This window comes from Hyla sarda, chromosome 1, assembly GCF_029499605.1.
Source record: "Hyla sarda isolate aHylSar1 chromosome 1, aHylSar1.hap1, whole genome shotgun sequence".
NCBI classification, from domain to species: domain Eukaryota; kingdom Metazoa; phylum Chordata; class Amphibia; order Anura; family Hylidae; genus Hyla; species Hyla sarda.
In genome coordinates, this window is record NC_079189.1 from 126,299,205 (window position 1) to 126,317,520 (window position 18,316).

General features: G+C 44.3%; 1 protein-coding gene across 6 annotated transcripts in view; it reads left to right on the top strand.

Annotated features, from left to right (window-relative positions):
* The first annotated feature begins 591 nt into the window (after positions 1-591).
* Positions 592-18,316, top strand: part of CBR4 (carbonyl reductase 4) — a 46,491-nt gene continuing 28,766 nt past the window's right edge. For 2 of the 6 annotated variants that reach the window (XM_056561030.1, XM_056561021.1), the window contains exons 1-3: positions 592-738; positions 17,210-17,351; positions 18,034-18,151. In XM_056561030.1, coding sequence (XP_056417005.1) covers positions 17,210-17,351; positions 18,034-18,151 — 260 coding nt within the window. In that variant the 5' untranslated portion in view covers positions 592-738. Of the gene's footprint in view, positions 854-2,311; positions 2,517-17,209; positions 17,352-18,033; positions 18,152-18,316 lie in introns of those variants that run through there. The other 4 variants (XM_056561017.1, XM_056561048.1, XM_056561037.1 and 1 more) reach the window with 4 other exon arrangements.

The window sequence follows — 18,316 nt, forward strand, 5'->3', positions numbered from 1 at the left end:
TAGATCGTGTGGTCCCCGTCTGTACGGAGCTCTGGCTCTCCCATAGAGATATATGGAGGGGCGTGGCGGCCCCTGCTTCGGGCGGGGGTGGTGACGCGCCACTCTGTGGGAAAGCTGGGGCTCCATACAGACAACTGTGAGGGCCACAGCGCTCAGACCCCCGCAATCTAAAACTTATTCCTTATCCTGTATATAGGGGATAAGTTTTCTTGTACTGGTCGGCCATGAGACTTTAAGACCAGGCAATCCCAGGTACTCTGATTGTTCTTCCATTGAAATCCTTGAGTCACATGATGAAAGAATCACATGACTTATAAAATGAGAAAAATGTTAGGGATAAAACGTCAAAGAAAACAACGCATTTACTGTTATTTACGTGTTTACACGTTATATTTGGGAGGGGAAATGCACCTTGTGGGTAAAAATAAAAAAAAGCGGTATTCTTTTCTTCTTTGTCCACGAAAACGCTAAACAAACCACCAGGGTCTCAGAACAAAACCAGAACAGCCTTCATTCATGTGGAGTCTTACTTTACATTCCATGTTTTATATAAGCCGCCATACCACATCTCTATCCTTTATCTACTCCTGCAGCAGACACCCCTCACACGGCTCCTCCGCCTCCCGCTCCCTCCTGACAGAAACGAGCGGATACCACGGAGGTCACGTGACTCCTACGTCATCTCTCACACTAGCAGCTGCGCATGTTTATGAGGGGCGGCTGTGCGCGGGGACAACGGTACGTGCTGCCGTGTGTTGTACCGGATACATAAGGGGTACGGGCACCGGACTGCAAACATGGCCCCTCACTACCAGAGGCCACAAGTATTACAATAATAACTTAGCTGCAGGCGGTAAATATTACATTGCAGTTTGCCCAGCCAATATAGTAATATAGATAATACTAAAAGAGCATTGACCTTTTTGTTATCCTTTCCTAAAAGTGCCTTTGGTGGAGAGTGGTTCCCCTAGAGCAGTACTTCCCAGCCAGGGCGCCTCCAGCTGTTATAATGTCCGGACATGCTGGGAGTTGTAGTCTTGCAACCGCTGGAGGCACCCTGGTTGGTATAAGAGGGTTACATCCCTTGTCTATAAGTCATATTATTAGGGTGTATACATGTTATGGTTGTGGTGTGGCTGCGCCATAGTATACGTCACCATAACTTTCTGCAGCTTGAATTGCCCATAGCAACCAATCAGATCGCTTCTTTCTGCTTTCACAGGCTTTTTCAGATGTGAAAGAAGCGATATGATTGGATGCTGTATACTCAGTTACTTTTCCTCTAGACAGGTTTTGATACTTCTCTATTGTGATTATTCATTTTTGCACTTTTCCTTCTAATAAGCATAACGCTATTTGTGGGGCAAAATTGAAAAGTAAAGCCATTTTGTAACTTTTAGTGGCTTCAGTTCCTACACAGTACACTATTTGGTAAAACCTAAAAACTTTTTTTTAGGTCTATGGGGGAGATTTATCAAAACCTGTCCAGAGGAAAAGTTGCTGAGTTGCCCATAGCAACCAATCAGATCGCTTCTTTCATTTTTGAAAAGGCCTCTGAAAAATGAAAGTGATCTGATTGGTTGCTATGGGCAACTCAGCAACTTTTCCTCTGGCAGGTTTTAATAAATCTCCCCCCTATTCAATGAAAATAGGTTTTTTTTTACTACTTAAAAAAAAAATTACAACTTTTTTTGTTCTTGTATATGAAGCAAATCACAGCAGCTGAAAATAACCTTTTTCTAAAATATATATACTTTAATGATATGCTTTAAAATAAGTATTAATTATGCAAAATAAACTATAATTTGTGACCTAAAGGTGAAAAATCATATCAAATAACGAGATCAAATAAAGGTCCACAGTTAAATAGACGGCACCCTAGGAGAGAGATAATGTACCTCTTGCCACAATTATCAATCACTGCGGTTATATTGGTGGCACAATTAATAATTCTCCACTCATAATGCATTCTCACATCTACTCCATGGTGCTATAAATATATATTAATCTAGGACCTATCCCCACACCACGTGAGAAAGGTGATAAGATAAAATATTACAGTTTGGTATTACAGTTTGGTATCCGTTCCGACGCGTTTCCCCCCAATCTGTGGGGTTTCTCAAGGAACTAATAGGATACAACCATCAGTCATAAAAATTTAAATTGTCTCTGGTGCTTTTAAATAGTCTCTGGTGCAGCGGGTGCCATCACTTGATTGACACCACTCTCATGTCATGAACGATAAGCTATGGACAGTCTACTGCACTGCATCCCCATAGAAGAAATGCTATCTCAATGCCGCCTAGTATCTATGGGGATGCAGTGCAGTAGACTGTCCATAGCTTATCGTTCATGACATGAGAGTGGTGTCAATCAAGTGATGGCACCCGCTGCACCAGAGACTATTTAAAAGCACCAGAGACAATTAAAATTTTTATGACTGATGGTTGTATCCTATTAGTTCCTTGAGAAACCCCACAGATTGGGGGGAAACGCGTCGGAACGGATACCAAACTGTAAGATTTTATCTTATCACCTTTCTCACGTGGTGTGGGGATAGGTCCTAGATTAATATATATTTATAGCACCATGGAGTAGATGTGAGAATGCATTATGAGTGGAGAATTATTAATTGTGCCACCGATATAACCGCAGTGATTGATAATTGTGGCAAGAGGTACATTATCTCTCTCCTAGGGTGCCGTCTATTTAACTGTGGACCTTTTGTCTCGTTATTTGATATGATTTTTCACCTTTAGGTCACAAATTATAGTTTATTTTGCATAATTAATACTTATTTTAAAGTATACCGTATATACTCGAGTATAGGCCGAGTTTTTCAGCACGATTTTTCGTGCTGAAAACACCCCCCTCGGCTTATACTCGAGTGAACTCCCCCACCCGCAGTGGTCTTCAACCTGCGGACCTCCAGAGGTTTCAAAACTACAACTCCCAGCAAGCCCGGGCAGCCATCGGCTGTCCGGGCTTGCTGGGAGTTGTAGTTTTGAAACCTCCGGAGGTCCGCAGGTTGAAGACCACTGCGGCCTTCAACATCATCCAGCCCCCTCTCACCCCCCTTTAGTTCTGAGTACTCACCTCCGCTCGGCGCTGGTCCGGTCCTGCAGGACTGTCCGGTGAGGAGGTGGTCCGGTGGGATACTGGTTCCGGGCTGCTATCTTCACCGGGGAGGCCTCTTCTAAGCGCTTCGGGCCCGGCCTCAGAATAGTCACGTTGCCGTGACAACGACGCAGAGGTGCGTTCATTGCCAACGTACTTCTGCGTCATTGTCAAGGCAACGCCTCTATTCCGGGCCGGAAGCGCGGAGAAGAGGCGCCCCCGGTGAAGATAGCAGCCCGGACCACCTCCTCACCGGACCACCTCCCCACCGGACAGCCCTGCAGGACCGGACCAGCGCCGAGCGGAGGTGAGTACTCAGAACTAAAGGGGGTGAGAGGGGGGCTGGATGATGTTGAAGGCCGCAGTGGCTGCCCGGGCTTGCTGGGAGTTGTAGTTTTGAAACCTCTGGAGGTCCGCAGGTTGAAGACCACTGAGGGCGAATGATGAGAAGAGGATGATGAAGGGGGGGTGTGGGGATGATGAAGGGGGGTGGGGATGATGAAGGGGGGATGTGTGGGATGATGACAAGGGGATGATGAAGGGGGGATGTGTGGGATGATAAGGGGATGATGAAGGGGGGATGTGTGGGATGATAAGGGGATGATGAAGGGGGATGTGTGGGATGATAAGGGGATGATGAAGGGGGGATGTGTGGGATGATGACAAGGGGATGATGAAGGGGGGATGTGTGGGATGATGACAAGGGGATGATGATGAGGATGTTAATGACGGGTCTGGATGATGACAGGGGGGGATGAGGTATTTCCCACCCTAGGCTTATACTCGAGTCAATAACTTTTCCTGGGATTTTGGGTTGAAATTAGGGGTCTCGGCTTATACTCGGGTCGGCTTATACTCGAGTATATACGGTATATATATATATATATATATATATATATATATATATATATATATATATATATATATATATATATATATATATTTTAGAAAAAGGTTATTCATCTGCTGTGATTTGTTATAGAGGAACCTTTAATCTGACAGTTTTTTTTTTGCTGTGAATAAAAAATAAAATAAAATTTGTATATGAAGCAACCAAAGATGCACAATTCTGGACTTTATTTTTCGGCATTCACGCCATTGACAGTGTGGTTTATGATACCACATATGCTCATGATTATTTTTGTTTACATTTTTGTATTCGTATGGTCAGAAAAATTAAACAATCTAAATGAACCCCTTAACCCCTTAAGGACTCAGCCCATTTTGGCCTTAAGGACTCAGACAATTTAATTTTTACGTTTTCATTTTTTCCTCCTCGCCTTCTAAAAATCATAACTCTTTTATATTTCCATCCACAGACTAGTATGAGGGCTTGTTTTTTGCGCGACCAGTTGTCCTTTGTAATGACATCACTCATTATATCATAAAATGTATGGCGCAACCAAAAAACACTATTTTTGTGGGGAAATTAAAACGAAAAACGCAATTTTGCTAATTTTGGAAGGTTTTGTTTTCACGCCGTACAATTTATGGTAAAAATGACGTGTGTTCTTTATTCTGAGGGTCAATACGATTAAAATGATACCCATTATTATATACTTTTATATTATTGTTGCGCTTAAAAAAAATCACAAACTTTTTAACCAAATTAGTACGTTTATAATCCCTTTATTTTGATGACCTCTAACTTTTTTATTTTTCCGTATAAGTGGCGGTATGGGGGCTCATTTTTTGCGCCATGATCTGTACTTTTTTTTGATACCACATTTGCATATAAAAAACTTTTAATACATTTTTTTTAAATTTTTTTTTAATAAAATGTATTAAAAAAGTAGGAATTTTGGACTTTTAAATTTTTTTTTCGTTCACGCCGTTCACCGTACGGGATCATTAACATTTTATTTTAATAGTTCGGACATTTACGCACGCGGCGATACCAAATATGTCTATAAAAAATGTTTTTTACGCTTTTTGGGGGTAAAATAGGAAAAAACGGACGTTTTACTTTTTTATTGGGGGAGGGGATTTTTCACTTTTTTTTTTACTTTTACTTTTACATTTTTTTACATTTTTTTTTTACACTTGAATAGTCCCCATAGGGGACTATTCATAGCAATACCATGATTGCTAATACTGATCTGTTCTATGTATAGGACATAGAACAGATCAGTATTATCGGTCATCTCCTGCTCTGGTCTGCTCGATCACAGACCAGAGCAGGAGATGCCGGGAGCCGCACGGAGGAAGGTGAGGGGACCTCCGTGCGGCGTTATGAATGATCGGATCCCCGCAGCAGCGCTGCGGGTGATCCGATCGTTCATTTTAATCGCGAACTGCCGCAGATGCCGGATCTGTATTGATCCCGGCACCTGAGGGGTTAATGGCGGACGCCCGCGAGATCGCGGGCGTCGGCCATTGCCGGCGGGTCCCTGGCTGCGATCAGCAGCCGGGATCAGCCGCGCATGACACGGGCATCGCTCCGATGCCCGCGGTTATGCTTAGGACGTAAATGTACGTCCTGGTGCGTTAAGTACCACCTCACCAGGACGTACATTTACGTCCTGCGTCCTTAAGGGGTTAAGGACATGCACTGTAAATGTACGACGCCGTACATTTACGGCGCGGCTGTGATACGAGCGTAGGAGCTGCGCATGTTTCATTCCCGGTGGGTCCCGGCGGCTGCCATTAACCCCTCAGGTGCCGTGATCAATATAGATCATGGCATGTGCGGCAGTGTGGCACTTATAATGGCTGATCTAATCGCTGCTGCACTGCCGCGGGGATAAGATCAGCCAAGATGGTTGACGGAGGTCCCCTCACCTGCCTCCATCCGTCTCCCGGGGTCTTCTGCACTGATCTGCCTTTCAGCACACCAGAGCAGAAGATCACCGCCCTATACATAGCACTGAACAGTAGTAGCAATCTAATGATTGCTATAAATAGTCCCCTATGGGGACTAAAAAAGTGTAAAATAAATGTAAAAAAAAAATTTAAAAATCCCCTCCCCTGAATAAAGTTTTAAATCACCCTTTTCCCCCATATTAATAAATAAAAGCATATAAAAATAATAAACATCAGCCGTTGGCTGTCCGGGCATGCTGGGAGTTGTAGTTTTGCAACATCTGGAGGTCCGCAGATTGAAGACCACTGCATAGGAGGTAATACTCACGTGTCCCCGCCGCTCCGGACCCGTCACCGCTGCCCTGGATGTCGCTCCATCGCTGTCGCTGTGTCCCTGTCGCTCTGGAACGTCTCTGCTGCCGGCCGGGTATCCTTGCTCTCCGTCGCCGCCATCACGTCGTTATGCACGCTGACGCACGTACGCGACGACGTGATGACGAGGAAGGAGAGCGCCGGCCATACAGGGGATCCCTGAACGGAGAAGACACCGAGGAGGCATGTAAGGTCCCCCCCCGGTGTCCTGTAAGCAGTAACCCGGCTATTCAGTCGGGCTCTTCGGGACCGCCGCGGTGAAATCGCGGCGGTCCCGAACAGCCCGACTGAACAGCCGGGTTAGTGTTACTTTCCCTTCAGACGCGGCGGTCAGCTTTGATCGCCGCGTCTGAAGGGTTAATACAGGGCATCACCGCGATCGGTGATGTCCTGTATTAACCGCGGGTCCCGGCCGTTGATGGCCGCAGGGACCACCGCGATAGGGGTGTATTCGCCGTATAAGACGCACCGACTTTTTCCCCCCAGTTTTGGGGAAGGAAAATTGCGTCTTATACGGCTAAAAATACGGTATTTGGTATCGTTATGATGTATAATGTTAATGATCCCCTACAGTGAACAGCGTAAACGTGTAAAAAAAAAAAAAAAAAAGTGACAATTTCTGCTTTTTGTCACATAAAAAGCGATCAAAAAGTCACACATACAGAAATCTGGTACCAAAACAAACTACTGCTCATGGCGCAAAAAATGAGCTCTAACACATCCCTGAATACGAAAGTTAGAGGTGGTCAAAATAGGGCAATTTCAAACATACTGATTTTGTAAAAAAAAAAAAAAGTTTTTTTTTTTATTGACCAGTACAATAATAGAAATGTAAGTAACCATGGGTATAATTTTAATCGTATTGACCCAGAGAATAAAGAAAACATGTTTTTTTTTTTTTTACCGTAAAGTGTACAGCCTGAAAACTAACCCCCCCCCCCAAATTAGCAAAATTATGATTTCCGTTTAAATTTCCTTACACAAAAATTTTTTTTTGGGTAACCATACATTTTAGGGTAAAATGAGGGATGTCATTACAAAGTACAACTGGTCACACAAAAAACAAGCCCCCATATGGGTCTGGGAATGGAAATATAAAAGAGTTATGAATTTTAGAAAAAGAGGAAGAAAAAACAAAAACGCAAAAATTAAAAACTCCTTAAGGGGTTACATGTAACAGGAAATATCGCACAGGACCAGTCTGCGACTTTTACTGTGACAAATCCAGATAAAAAAAAAGCTGTCTAAATTGTTTGAAGAATTTCCCTCTGCGTGGCCATGTATATCAGGGGTGTGGAAATTTTTAAAACAGCTACTTGTCCAAGGAACTAAAACGGAGCACAATCTACTTGTCCCTCATGATGATCCACTTGTCCTGGTACATAAAATAATTTCAACCAAAATAGTCTGTAAATAAGGTCTTTATTAATAGAAACTTAATAGGCAGACCAGAATGTCACCCCATTAGGTGGATAGGGCCCCTGATAAGTATGTCTGCCCCTGATAAGTATGTCTGCCCCATCTTCCCTTCAGGAAGGTATGTCCCTTTATCAGGTAGTCAGGCAGGTAGGGCTCCCCTAGTAAGTAAATAATGCCCCAGATAGATATGTTCCTCCAGGTGGTAGGAAGGGTGGGCTCCCCCAGTAGACAGACAGAGCCCCAGATAGATATGTTCCCCATTAGGTAGAGCTCCCCCATATGTAGACAGGTCCACAGATAGATATGACCTCCATGAAGTAGGGCTTCCCAATAGGTAGTCAGACCCCCAGATAGATATGACCCCCATCAGATAGGGCTCCCCAGTAGGTACATAGGCCCCCAGATAGATATGACCCCCATCAGGTAGGGCTCCCCAGTAGGTACATAGGCCCTCAGACAGATATGACCCCCATCAGGTAGGGCTCCCCAGTAGGTACACAGGCCCCCAGATAGATATGAAACCCCATCAGGTAGGGCTACCCAGTAGGTACACAGGCCCTCAGACAGATATGACCCCCATTAGGTAGGGCTCCCCAGTAGGTACATAGGCCCCCAGATAGATATGAAACCCCATCAGGTAGGGCTCCCCAGTAGGTACACAGGCCCTCAGATATATATGAAACCCCATCAGGTAGGGCTCCCCAGTAGGTACACAGGCCCTCAGACAGATATGACCCCCATCAGGTAGGGCTCCCCAGTAGGTACACAGGCCCTCAGACAGATATGACCCCCATCAGGTAGGGCTCCCCAGTAGGTACACAGGCCCTAGATCGATATGACACCCATCACTGATGGGAGTCCTATCTGGGGCCTGTCTACCGACTGGGGAGCCCTACTTGATGATTAGGTAGGGATCCCCAGTAGGTACACAGGCCCTCAGACAGATATGACCCCCATCAGGTAGGGCTCCCCAGTAGGGACACAGGCCCCAGATCGATATGACACCCATCATTGATGGGAGTCCTATCTGGGGACTGTCTACCTACTGGGGAGCCCTACCTGATGATTAGGTAGGGTTTTCCAGTAGGTAAAAAGGCCCCTAGATGGATATGACCCCCGGCAGGTAGGGCTCCCATTCAAACAATTATACCACCTAAGTCAGTGTTCTTCAACCAAGGTGCCTCCAGCTGTTGCAAAACAACTCCTGGCATGCCCGGACAGCTGAAGGCTCTCCGGGCATGCTGGAAGTTGTAGTTTTGCGACAGCTGGAGTCACCATGGTTGGGATGCACTGCCCTAAGTAGACAGGTTGACCCCTAGTGGTAGGCAGGTCCTCCCTTACGTAGTAAGTAGCCAAGTTTGAGTAGGTAACTCACTTCTACTTGCATCTCCCTGTTTCCTGCAGGGTCTTCCTGGCAGAGGTGCGCGCGGTGAGTGACGTCATCGCAAGCGCTGCGCAGGACGTCAGTGTCTTGTGTGGCACGAGGGATGATGTCACTCACCGCACGCACCTCTGCCAAGACATTCTTGCCCCGTCATATGTGAATTCTTCCGGCATTTAGGGTTGCTTGCCCGAAGCAGGTCTAAATACCTGACAAATTCACCTGCCCGGCGCCCGGAACTGCATGTCCTGGGCATCAGGCGATAGAATTCCCACATCCCTGTATATACAGTGTGCATAGGTACATACAGTGTGTGTAGGTATATAACGTGTGTGTAGGTGTATCTACAGTGTGTGTGGGTATATACAGTATGTAGCTTTATACAGTGTGCATACAGTGGGGATCAAAAGTTTGGGCACCCCAGGTTAAAATTTGTACTAATGTGTGTAAAGAAGGCAAGGAAAGATGGAAAAATCTCCAAAAGGCATCAAATTACAGATTAGACATTCTTAAAATATGTCAACAAAAGTTAGATTTTATTTCCATCATTTACACTTTCAAAATAACAGAAAACAAAAAAAATTGCGTCTGCAAAAGTTTAAATCACACAGCTCAGCGCACCACAACTCCGGGTAGGGGTGCTGACAGGCTCTGCGTCTCCAGCCTGCATGACATGCACAGAGTTGCTCCCGCCTGTCTGATTGTCAGGCAGGGAGCTGTGCTGTGCTTTCAATGTTCTGGCTGCACTGAGAGTTCGGACTTATGCAGCCAGGCCGGCATGAGTCCGAAATCAATGAGCAGAAACTTGTAGGGAGACCCCTAGTGGTAAGTTTTTAAAAGTAAAAATATAAAGATACATTTTTGTTAATCACATGGTATTAGAAAGTTGTTTCTAATACATTGATTAACAAAATATAAAAAGTTTTTTTGGTGACTGGTACTCTATGAAGGGCGTATGGGTATGCCCTTACATCCTGGTACTTAAAGGGGGTACTCCGCTGTAAACCCCCGTGATGTTAGATCGGGGGTTCCCCGCCGCTGGTGACGCCCGCGATCTCTGCTGTGGCACCCCTGTCATTCGGTGCATGGAGCTAACTCCGCTACGGGCCCAATGACTGCCGATGCCGGACACCCCGCCATTCATATATATGGGAGGAGGCGTGGCGGTGACGGAGGAGGTGTGGTGTGACGTCACAAACGCGGAATCTGCAAGCTTCCGTGTTCCAGACGCTGCCGTTGCCAGCCCGTAGCTCGCTGGGGTCCCCAGCGGCGGGATCCCCGCAATCTAGCATCTTATCCCCTATCCTTTTGGATAGGGGATAAAATGCTTACATCGGAGTAGAACTTTGACAGGGGCGTCCCTGTGCTCCCTGGTCCCATTACTGGGGTTTAAAGCGTGCTCACAAGCTGAACACACTTCATACCCTGAGGGTCCCAGTTGCTATGAGCATCCAGGACCCAGGGTTAATGCCAGGCATTAACCCTTTAGACGCCGTAATCAGTTGATTGTCATGTCTGAAATGTTAAAAAATGATCCCGGCAGTTCTGCAGAGCTGATTGAGACCATCACTTTGAAATCGCGATGCCCTGAGTGAATGGCGGGAGGCCCCTACCTGCCTCCTCACCTTCAGAGCACCGATAACACTGATCAATGCAAAGCCAAAGATGAGCATCGAACAGTGTATGCAATCGCAAGATTGCATGTTATATCCCCCTATGGGGACTAAAAAAAAAAAAAGTTAACAAAAGTAAATTAACCGTTTCCCTAATAAAAGTTTGAATCAACCCCATAAAAAAAAAAAAAATAATGTAATCAAAAAATAAACATCATATGTGGTATCGCCACGTGTGTGTATGTCAGAACTATTAAAATATAAGGTTAGTTAAACTGTTTGTTTAGCATACATGTAAAAAAAAAATACCAAAGTCCAAAATTGCGCATTTTTGGTCGCTTCATATTCCATAAAAATACTAATAAAAAGCGATCAAAAAGTCCCATCAAAACAAAAATGGTACCGATAAAAACTACAGATCACATTGCAAATGAGCCCTCATACATCCTCGTATGCAGAAAAATAAAAAAGTTCTAGGGGTCAGAAGATGACAATTTTAACCCCTTAAGGACGCAGGGTTTTTCCGTTTTTGCACTTTCATTTTTTCCTCATCACCTTCTAAAAATCATAACGCTTTCAATTTTGCACATAAAATTCCATATGATGGCTTATTTTTTGCGCCACCAATTCTACTTTGTAATGACATTAGTCATTTTATCCAAAAATCCACGGAAAAAGATTCATTGTGCGACAGAATTGAAGAAAAAATTTCATTTTGTAATTTTTGGTAGCTTCCGTTTCTACGCAGTGCATTTTTCAGTAAAAGTATACCTTATCTTTATTCTGTAGGTCCATACGGTTAAAATGATACCCTACTTATATAGGTTGGATATTGTCGTACTTCGGAAAAAAATCATAACTACATGCAGGAAAATTTATATGTTAAAAACTCTCATCTTCTAACCCCTATAACTTTATTTTTTCGCATACGGGCTGGTATGAGGACTCATGTTTTGCGCTGTGTTCTGAAGTTTTTATCGGTACCATTTTTGTATTGATCGGACTTTTGGATCGGTTTTTATTCATTTTTTCATGATGTAAATAGTGACCAAAAATACGCAATTTTGGACTTTGGAATTTTTTTGCGCGTACGCCATTGATCGTGGGAGTTAATTAACAATATATATTTTTTATAGTTCGGACATTTCCGCACGCCGTGATACCACATATGTTTATTTTTATTTACACAGTTTTTTTTTTTATGGGAAAAGGGGGGTGATTCAAACTTTTATTAGGGAAGGGGTTAAATGACCTTTGTTAACTTTTTTTTTTTTTGCAGTGCTATAGCTCCCATAGGGGGCTATAGCACTGCACACACTGATCTCTTATGCTGATCCCTGCAAAGCCATAGCTTTGCATGGATCAGTGAGATAGGGGCTCGATTGCTCAAGCCTGTAGCTCAGGCTTGGAGCAATCAAACCCAGATCGGACGCAACGGAGCAAGGTAAGGGGGTCTCCGCTCGCGTCCTAGCTGATCGGAACATAATGCAGGGGTGTGGAAATTTTTATAAAAAACTACTTGTCCACGGGACTAAAATGGAGCAAAATCTACTTGTCCCTCATAACGATCCACTTGTCCGGGCCAATTTTCGCTTTTATGCTCTAATTTTTTCCTCCTCGCCCTATAATAGCCATAACTACCTACTATAATGACACCTTTTAATTTTTCCATAACATATTCTCTGAACCAAAAAAAAAAAAATATTAAGGGAAGTGAAATTGAAATAGTAAAAGATAATTTTGCAGATTTGGTGGTTTTCTTTTCTACGCCATTTACCTTGTGGTTGAGGTAACATGTTAGTTTTATAGTTTAGGCCGCCTGATTACAGCGATACCAGATTTGTATAGTTTACGTCATGTTTTACTAATTCTGAACTTTTTCAAATTTTTTTAATTGCCATTTTTTAACCCCTGTAGCTTTATTTTTTCCCCCGCATACCAGGCTGTATGAGGGCTTATTTTTTGCGCCATAATCTGTTTTTTGTATCGGTACCATTATGGTATTGATCTGACTTTTTAATCGCTTTTTAACTTTTTTTTCTAGGATATTATATAAATTGCAATTCTGTGGTTTGGTATTTTTTTTACATTTACCGTACGGGATACATAATGTTATATTTTAATAGGTCGTACAATTACGCACGAAGCGATACCAAATATGTTTATTTTTATTATGTTTACATCTGTTTATATAGGAAAAGGGGGTGATTTGAACTTTTAACATGGAAGGGGTTAATGCAGCGGTCTTCAAACTGTGGCCCTCCAGATGTTGCAAAACTACAACTCCCAGCATGCCCGCACAGCCAACAGCTGTCCTGGCATGCTAGGAATTGTAGTTTTGTAACATCTGGAGGGCCACAGTTTGAAGACCACTGGGTTTATGTGTGTCTTTCAAACTTTTATTAAAACTTTTTTTTTTTTACACTTTTATATGAGGAATCATTAGATTCCTCAGAAAGATGAATAGAGTTCTATTAATCTGTGTGCTCTGTGATCCATTGATAGAGCCTAGTCCAGCCAGGCTCTATCAATGACAGAGCCACGGACACCAGAGAAGCAGAGGTAAGCCCTCCGGCTACTTCCATAGTGGATCTCCCCCCGCGATCGCGCTCCGGGGGGGCTGTGGCGATCCACCCCACTAGCCCAACAGGGAGCATTCACATGTCCCTTTAAACGCCGCTGTAAAGGGTTAATAGCCAGCCGCGGCGATCGCTGCATGCTGACTATTAGCGGCGGACCCCGGCTACTGAGAACAGCCGGGGGCTGCAGAGTATGGAGCGGGCAGGAGACCGGAGCCCGCTCCATACTCCCCTGTGAGCGCCGCATGCATCTCCCCGTGCAGACGTGCCTCCTCCCCTCAACTCTCCGAACCTACAGCTGGGGGGAGTGAAGGCAGAGGACGCAGTTCTGCACGGGGAGCAAGAAGCCACGCCCCCCCATCTCCCCCCGCACGTCTGCAGAGCAGGGGAGAGAAGACAAATACACAGCTTCTCTTCTCCCCTGCTCTGCTTCGGAGGACACAGGTTTTTACAGCCGGAGGCTGCAGAGTATGGAGCTGGCAGGAGTCGGGTGCCCGCTCCATACAGACTGCAGATCGCCACCGCGCTTGTCAGGTCTGTCCCTTGCCTGCCTGGCGCCCAAAACTGCATGTCCCGGGCGTCGGGCGATAGGAATTCCACATCCCTGTAGCGATTTATCGCGATGTCCCGATCAGCTCGACTGAGCTGCCAGGAAGCGTTTACTTTCACTTTCAGACATGGCAGTCAACTTTGATCGCCGCGTCTGAAGGGTTAATAGTGCGTGGCACAACGATCGGTGCCGCACACTGTTAGCCCAGGGTCCTGGCTATGAATAGCAGCCGGGACCAACCCAGTGTGATGCAGGGTCACGGTGTGACCCCGTTTTAAACACCAGGATTGGGCGTAGGGTGTACAGGTATGCCCTACGTACTTAACAGGTTAAGCATACAAATTTTGGTGCATGTAGTTATAATTTTTTTGTAGTAGTAAAATAAAATTAAAACCTATATAAATTGGGTATCCTTGTAACTGTATGGACCTACAGAATAAAGGTAAGGTGTCATTTTTACTAAAAAAAAAAATTGCGTAGAAACGGAAGCTCCCAAAATTAACAAAATGGCATTTTTTTTTTTCTATTTCAATAATTGGTGATGCAAAAAACAAGCCCTTATATGGGTCTGTAGGTGCAAAATTAAAAGTGTTATGATTTTTAGAAGGGGAGGAGGAAAAAAAACTGAAGTGCAAAAATGAAAATTGTCCTTGTCCATAAAGGGGTACTCCGCCCCCTAGACATCTTATCCCCTATCCGCAACTGGGGACCCCCGCTATCTGTCCTGCAGCACCCACTTGTCATTAGCTGCACGAGAGCGAAGATCGATCTGTGTCTGATGACACACGATACAGGGCCGGAGTATCGTGGATTCACGGCTCCGCCTCTTGTGACAAGATGCCCGCCCCCTCAATGCATGTCTATTGGATGGGGCGGGCGTCACACCCCCTCCCATAGGCTTACATTGAGGGGGCAGGGCGGCTTCTCCGGCCCCTGTATCGTGTGTCATGAGCAATCTTTGCTCCCATGCAGCTAATGACAAGTGGGTGCTGCAGGAGAGATCGCGGGCGTCCCCAGTGGAGGGACCCCCGCTATCAGATATGTTATCCCCTATCCTTTGAATAGGGGATAAGAAGTCTAGGGGCGGAGTACCCCTTTAAGGCCAAATAGGCTGAGTTCTTAAGGGGTTAAAAGTAAAATTAGATGTACTGAATATTACTCCTCACTATAATATAATGTAAATATAATTAATATATCTAAGATATATCAAACTGTCATCACTAAAACACATGTACACGTGGCTTAGGTCCCATTGAGGTTTCTGGGCTCTGCTGCTAGTATACATTTGGATGCCTTTAGGATGTTTTTACACACACCAGATCTGCTGCAGATATGAACGTGCGGATCCTCTCCTGTAAAATCCACAGTTGTGGATCCTGGTGTGTGTCAATAAGATTTTCCTGCAATGTAACCATAGGTAATAACAGACCTGATGGAGTCTGATTGTGACTATATTTTCCCTGTTTTATGCCAGTATATGTTTTATACCACACTTTCTGTTTTCTGTAAAATATATAAAAAGTGACTAAATGTCACCATCAGACTGTGCTGGTCCATATTACTTATGGATATGCAGTGGTTTGCATTTAAAAAAGTACAAAATAATCTCCACCTCACAGTGTTCACATGTGCTGTAATTTTATGGCACAAATAAATCCACACAAAATCTGAAGGTTGTACATACGGTGCTGTGTTTATTCCTATAAATATATTATCCATAACTTGAAATGTTATTACTCTTCAGTAATGCATCCAGGCCCCTTTTGAACTGTTATTGATTTCACCATGAACACTTCCTCTGGCAAGAAGTTCCATAATCTCACCGCTCTTAGGCTGGAATCACACTGCTGTTGTGCTTTGACCCATTCAGGGTTACTTTTCTATACAGTAAATAAAAAAATATTACAGACCACGTTAATAAGAGTATTGAGCCCTTTCAAGTAGGGATGTAAGGAAAAAATCGATTCGCACGACTATCGCGATTTTTCATTTGGCGACACTGAATCGATTCAAAATATTTTTGAATCAATCCTTTTAGGGATGTGGAAGCATGTCCCGGGCGTCAGGAGATACAAATTCCACATTTGTGGAGCCGGGCAGGAGAATTTTTTCGGCTCGTGCAAGCAGGGCCGGATCTGACGCGGGGTCGCTCTAGGTGTATGGAGCGGGCTCCCAACTCGTGCCCGCTCTGTACTCTGCGGCCCCCGGCTGATTTCAGTAGCCGGGGGTCGCTGATACATCACCGCCGCTAATATCCAGCATCCGGCGCTCAGAGGGGTGTATGGAGCGGGCTCCCGACTCCTGCCCGCTCCATACTCTGCAGCCCCCAGCTGTTTTCAGTAGCTGGGGCCGCCGCTAATAACTAGCATGCGGCGCTCTGAGGAGTGTATGGAGCGGGCTCCGGACTCGTGCCCGCTCCATACTCTGCAGCCCCCGGCTGTTTTCAGTAGCCGGGGCCGCCACTAATAGCCAGCATGCGGAGATCGCTGGCTATTAACCCTTTAGATCGCCGCTGTCAAAGCTGACAGCGGCGTCTAAATGGATCTGTGAATGCTCCCTGGTGGGCTAGTGGGGTGGATTGCCCCTCTGCAGTGCGATCGCGGGCGGGCGATCCACTATAGAGGTAGCCGGAGGGCTTACCTCTGCTTCCTGCTGTCCCGTGGCTCTGTCATTGATAGAGCCTAGCTTGACTAGGCTCTATCAATGGATCGCAGATCAATGGAGTTCAATAGAACTCTATTCATCTGCCTGAGGAATCTAATGATTCCTCCTAAAAGTCTAATAAAGTGTATTAAAAAAAATATTAAGTTTTACTGAAAGTGTAAAAGACATTGTTTTTTAGACAGAATCGGGATATATCGCAATGTATCGTCACCTAGACGGTATACCAATATATCGGGATATATCGAATCGCCACACTGGTATCGCAATTCGAATCGTATCGCCAAATTCTTGGCGATTCACACCCCTATTTTCAAGTGGATAGAATAGTGTGTTGGGGGTTGTATATATTACTATCTACCTCCCTTTATTAGTAAATGAGATTTGGCATATATGAGATGGCAGGTGCATCTACAATCTACTAGCATCTGTATTGAAGCTATGGAAAGGGTAAAGGCTGCTTTTTACATGATTTTCTGTAAACCGAGTGCATAGCCTGAAGTACCGGTAAATGGTAATATATGTAAATGTGTTAGGACAGGCAGAACCGCCTGTGATACATTACATGTCAAAGTCTTTCCCAGTAAAAACTGCTGGCAAAATGTGACCCTGAACATTGCAATAAAAGAGCAGTACAACAGTTTTCCACATTGGAAGGGATGTACCGGAGGTAGTTTGCTTCCTCTAATACATTTTCTTTATAATTTTTTTGTAGATGAGTAAAGTTTGTGCTGTGTTTGGAGGATCCAGGGGGATTGGAAAAGCTGTTGCTAAGTTGTTAGTTCAGAGGAATTATAAAGTAGCTGTTATATCCAGGAATCTGGATGCGGCCAAAGCCACCACCGAAGAGCTTGGAGGTTGGTACAGATACTTCAGAATTGTAAGCAATTAGGAGGAGTGCTCACATATAGCAAATAAGGGCTAATGTTTATAATTTAAATGTTTTTATTTATTATTTTAACAACTTAATTGCATTTGTTATCCATCATTTTAGTTCCATATATTGCTTGTACCAACACCTTTAGTAATGTATGGTGCTGGTATGTTAGGGCAACAAATGATTTCTGCACAGACTTGCAGGCAACAAAATACCTTTCTTGTCCCAGTCCCCAATGCATATTCTGTAGAGGCTGGGTCAGTGGGCTTTAGAACTGCAATGCACAAAAAAAGTTCTGAGGAAGCTGTGTAATGACAAATGCTAGACCCTTAGGCCAGGTTCACATTAAGGATTCTCCAGTCTAAAATATTTTGGATGGAAAATACGAGTGTTTCCTGCGCTGTCTTAATCAGTCAGCACTAGGAGTGCGTGAACATTGCTGTCCCTATAGATGTCGATGTATTACATGTGGATTCTGCTGAAAGAACTGCAGAGACTAGCTGCATTCCAAAGGCAGAAATCCTGCCGCTAAAATTCCTTAGTGTGGACTGTGAAACGGAATGCCATTTACATAAATGGGACTCTGCTGCACTGTAATTTCTTAGCCTTCTAATTCATCTAGTATTGGTACATGGTATAGTTGTGTATCATTTGTTATATAGGTCACCTGGCTCTAAGCTGTGATGTAGCTCAAGAACAAGCTGTCCAGCGCACATTTGAAGAGATTGTGAAGAAAATTGGAAACGTCAACTGTCTAGTCAATGCTGCCGGGATAAATAGGTAAGCAATCTTTTTTTTTTTCACTCCCAAACAGCAGAACAGAAGGCTCATTTGTTATATTTTAAAGTGTTTTTTAAAGTGTACCTGTCATTAACAAAAACTTTTTATATAATGTAGAAAATAACATATGTATATTTGTAATATACATTGGTTAAAAAATTTGTA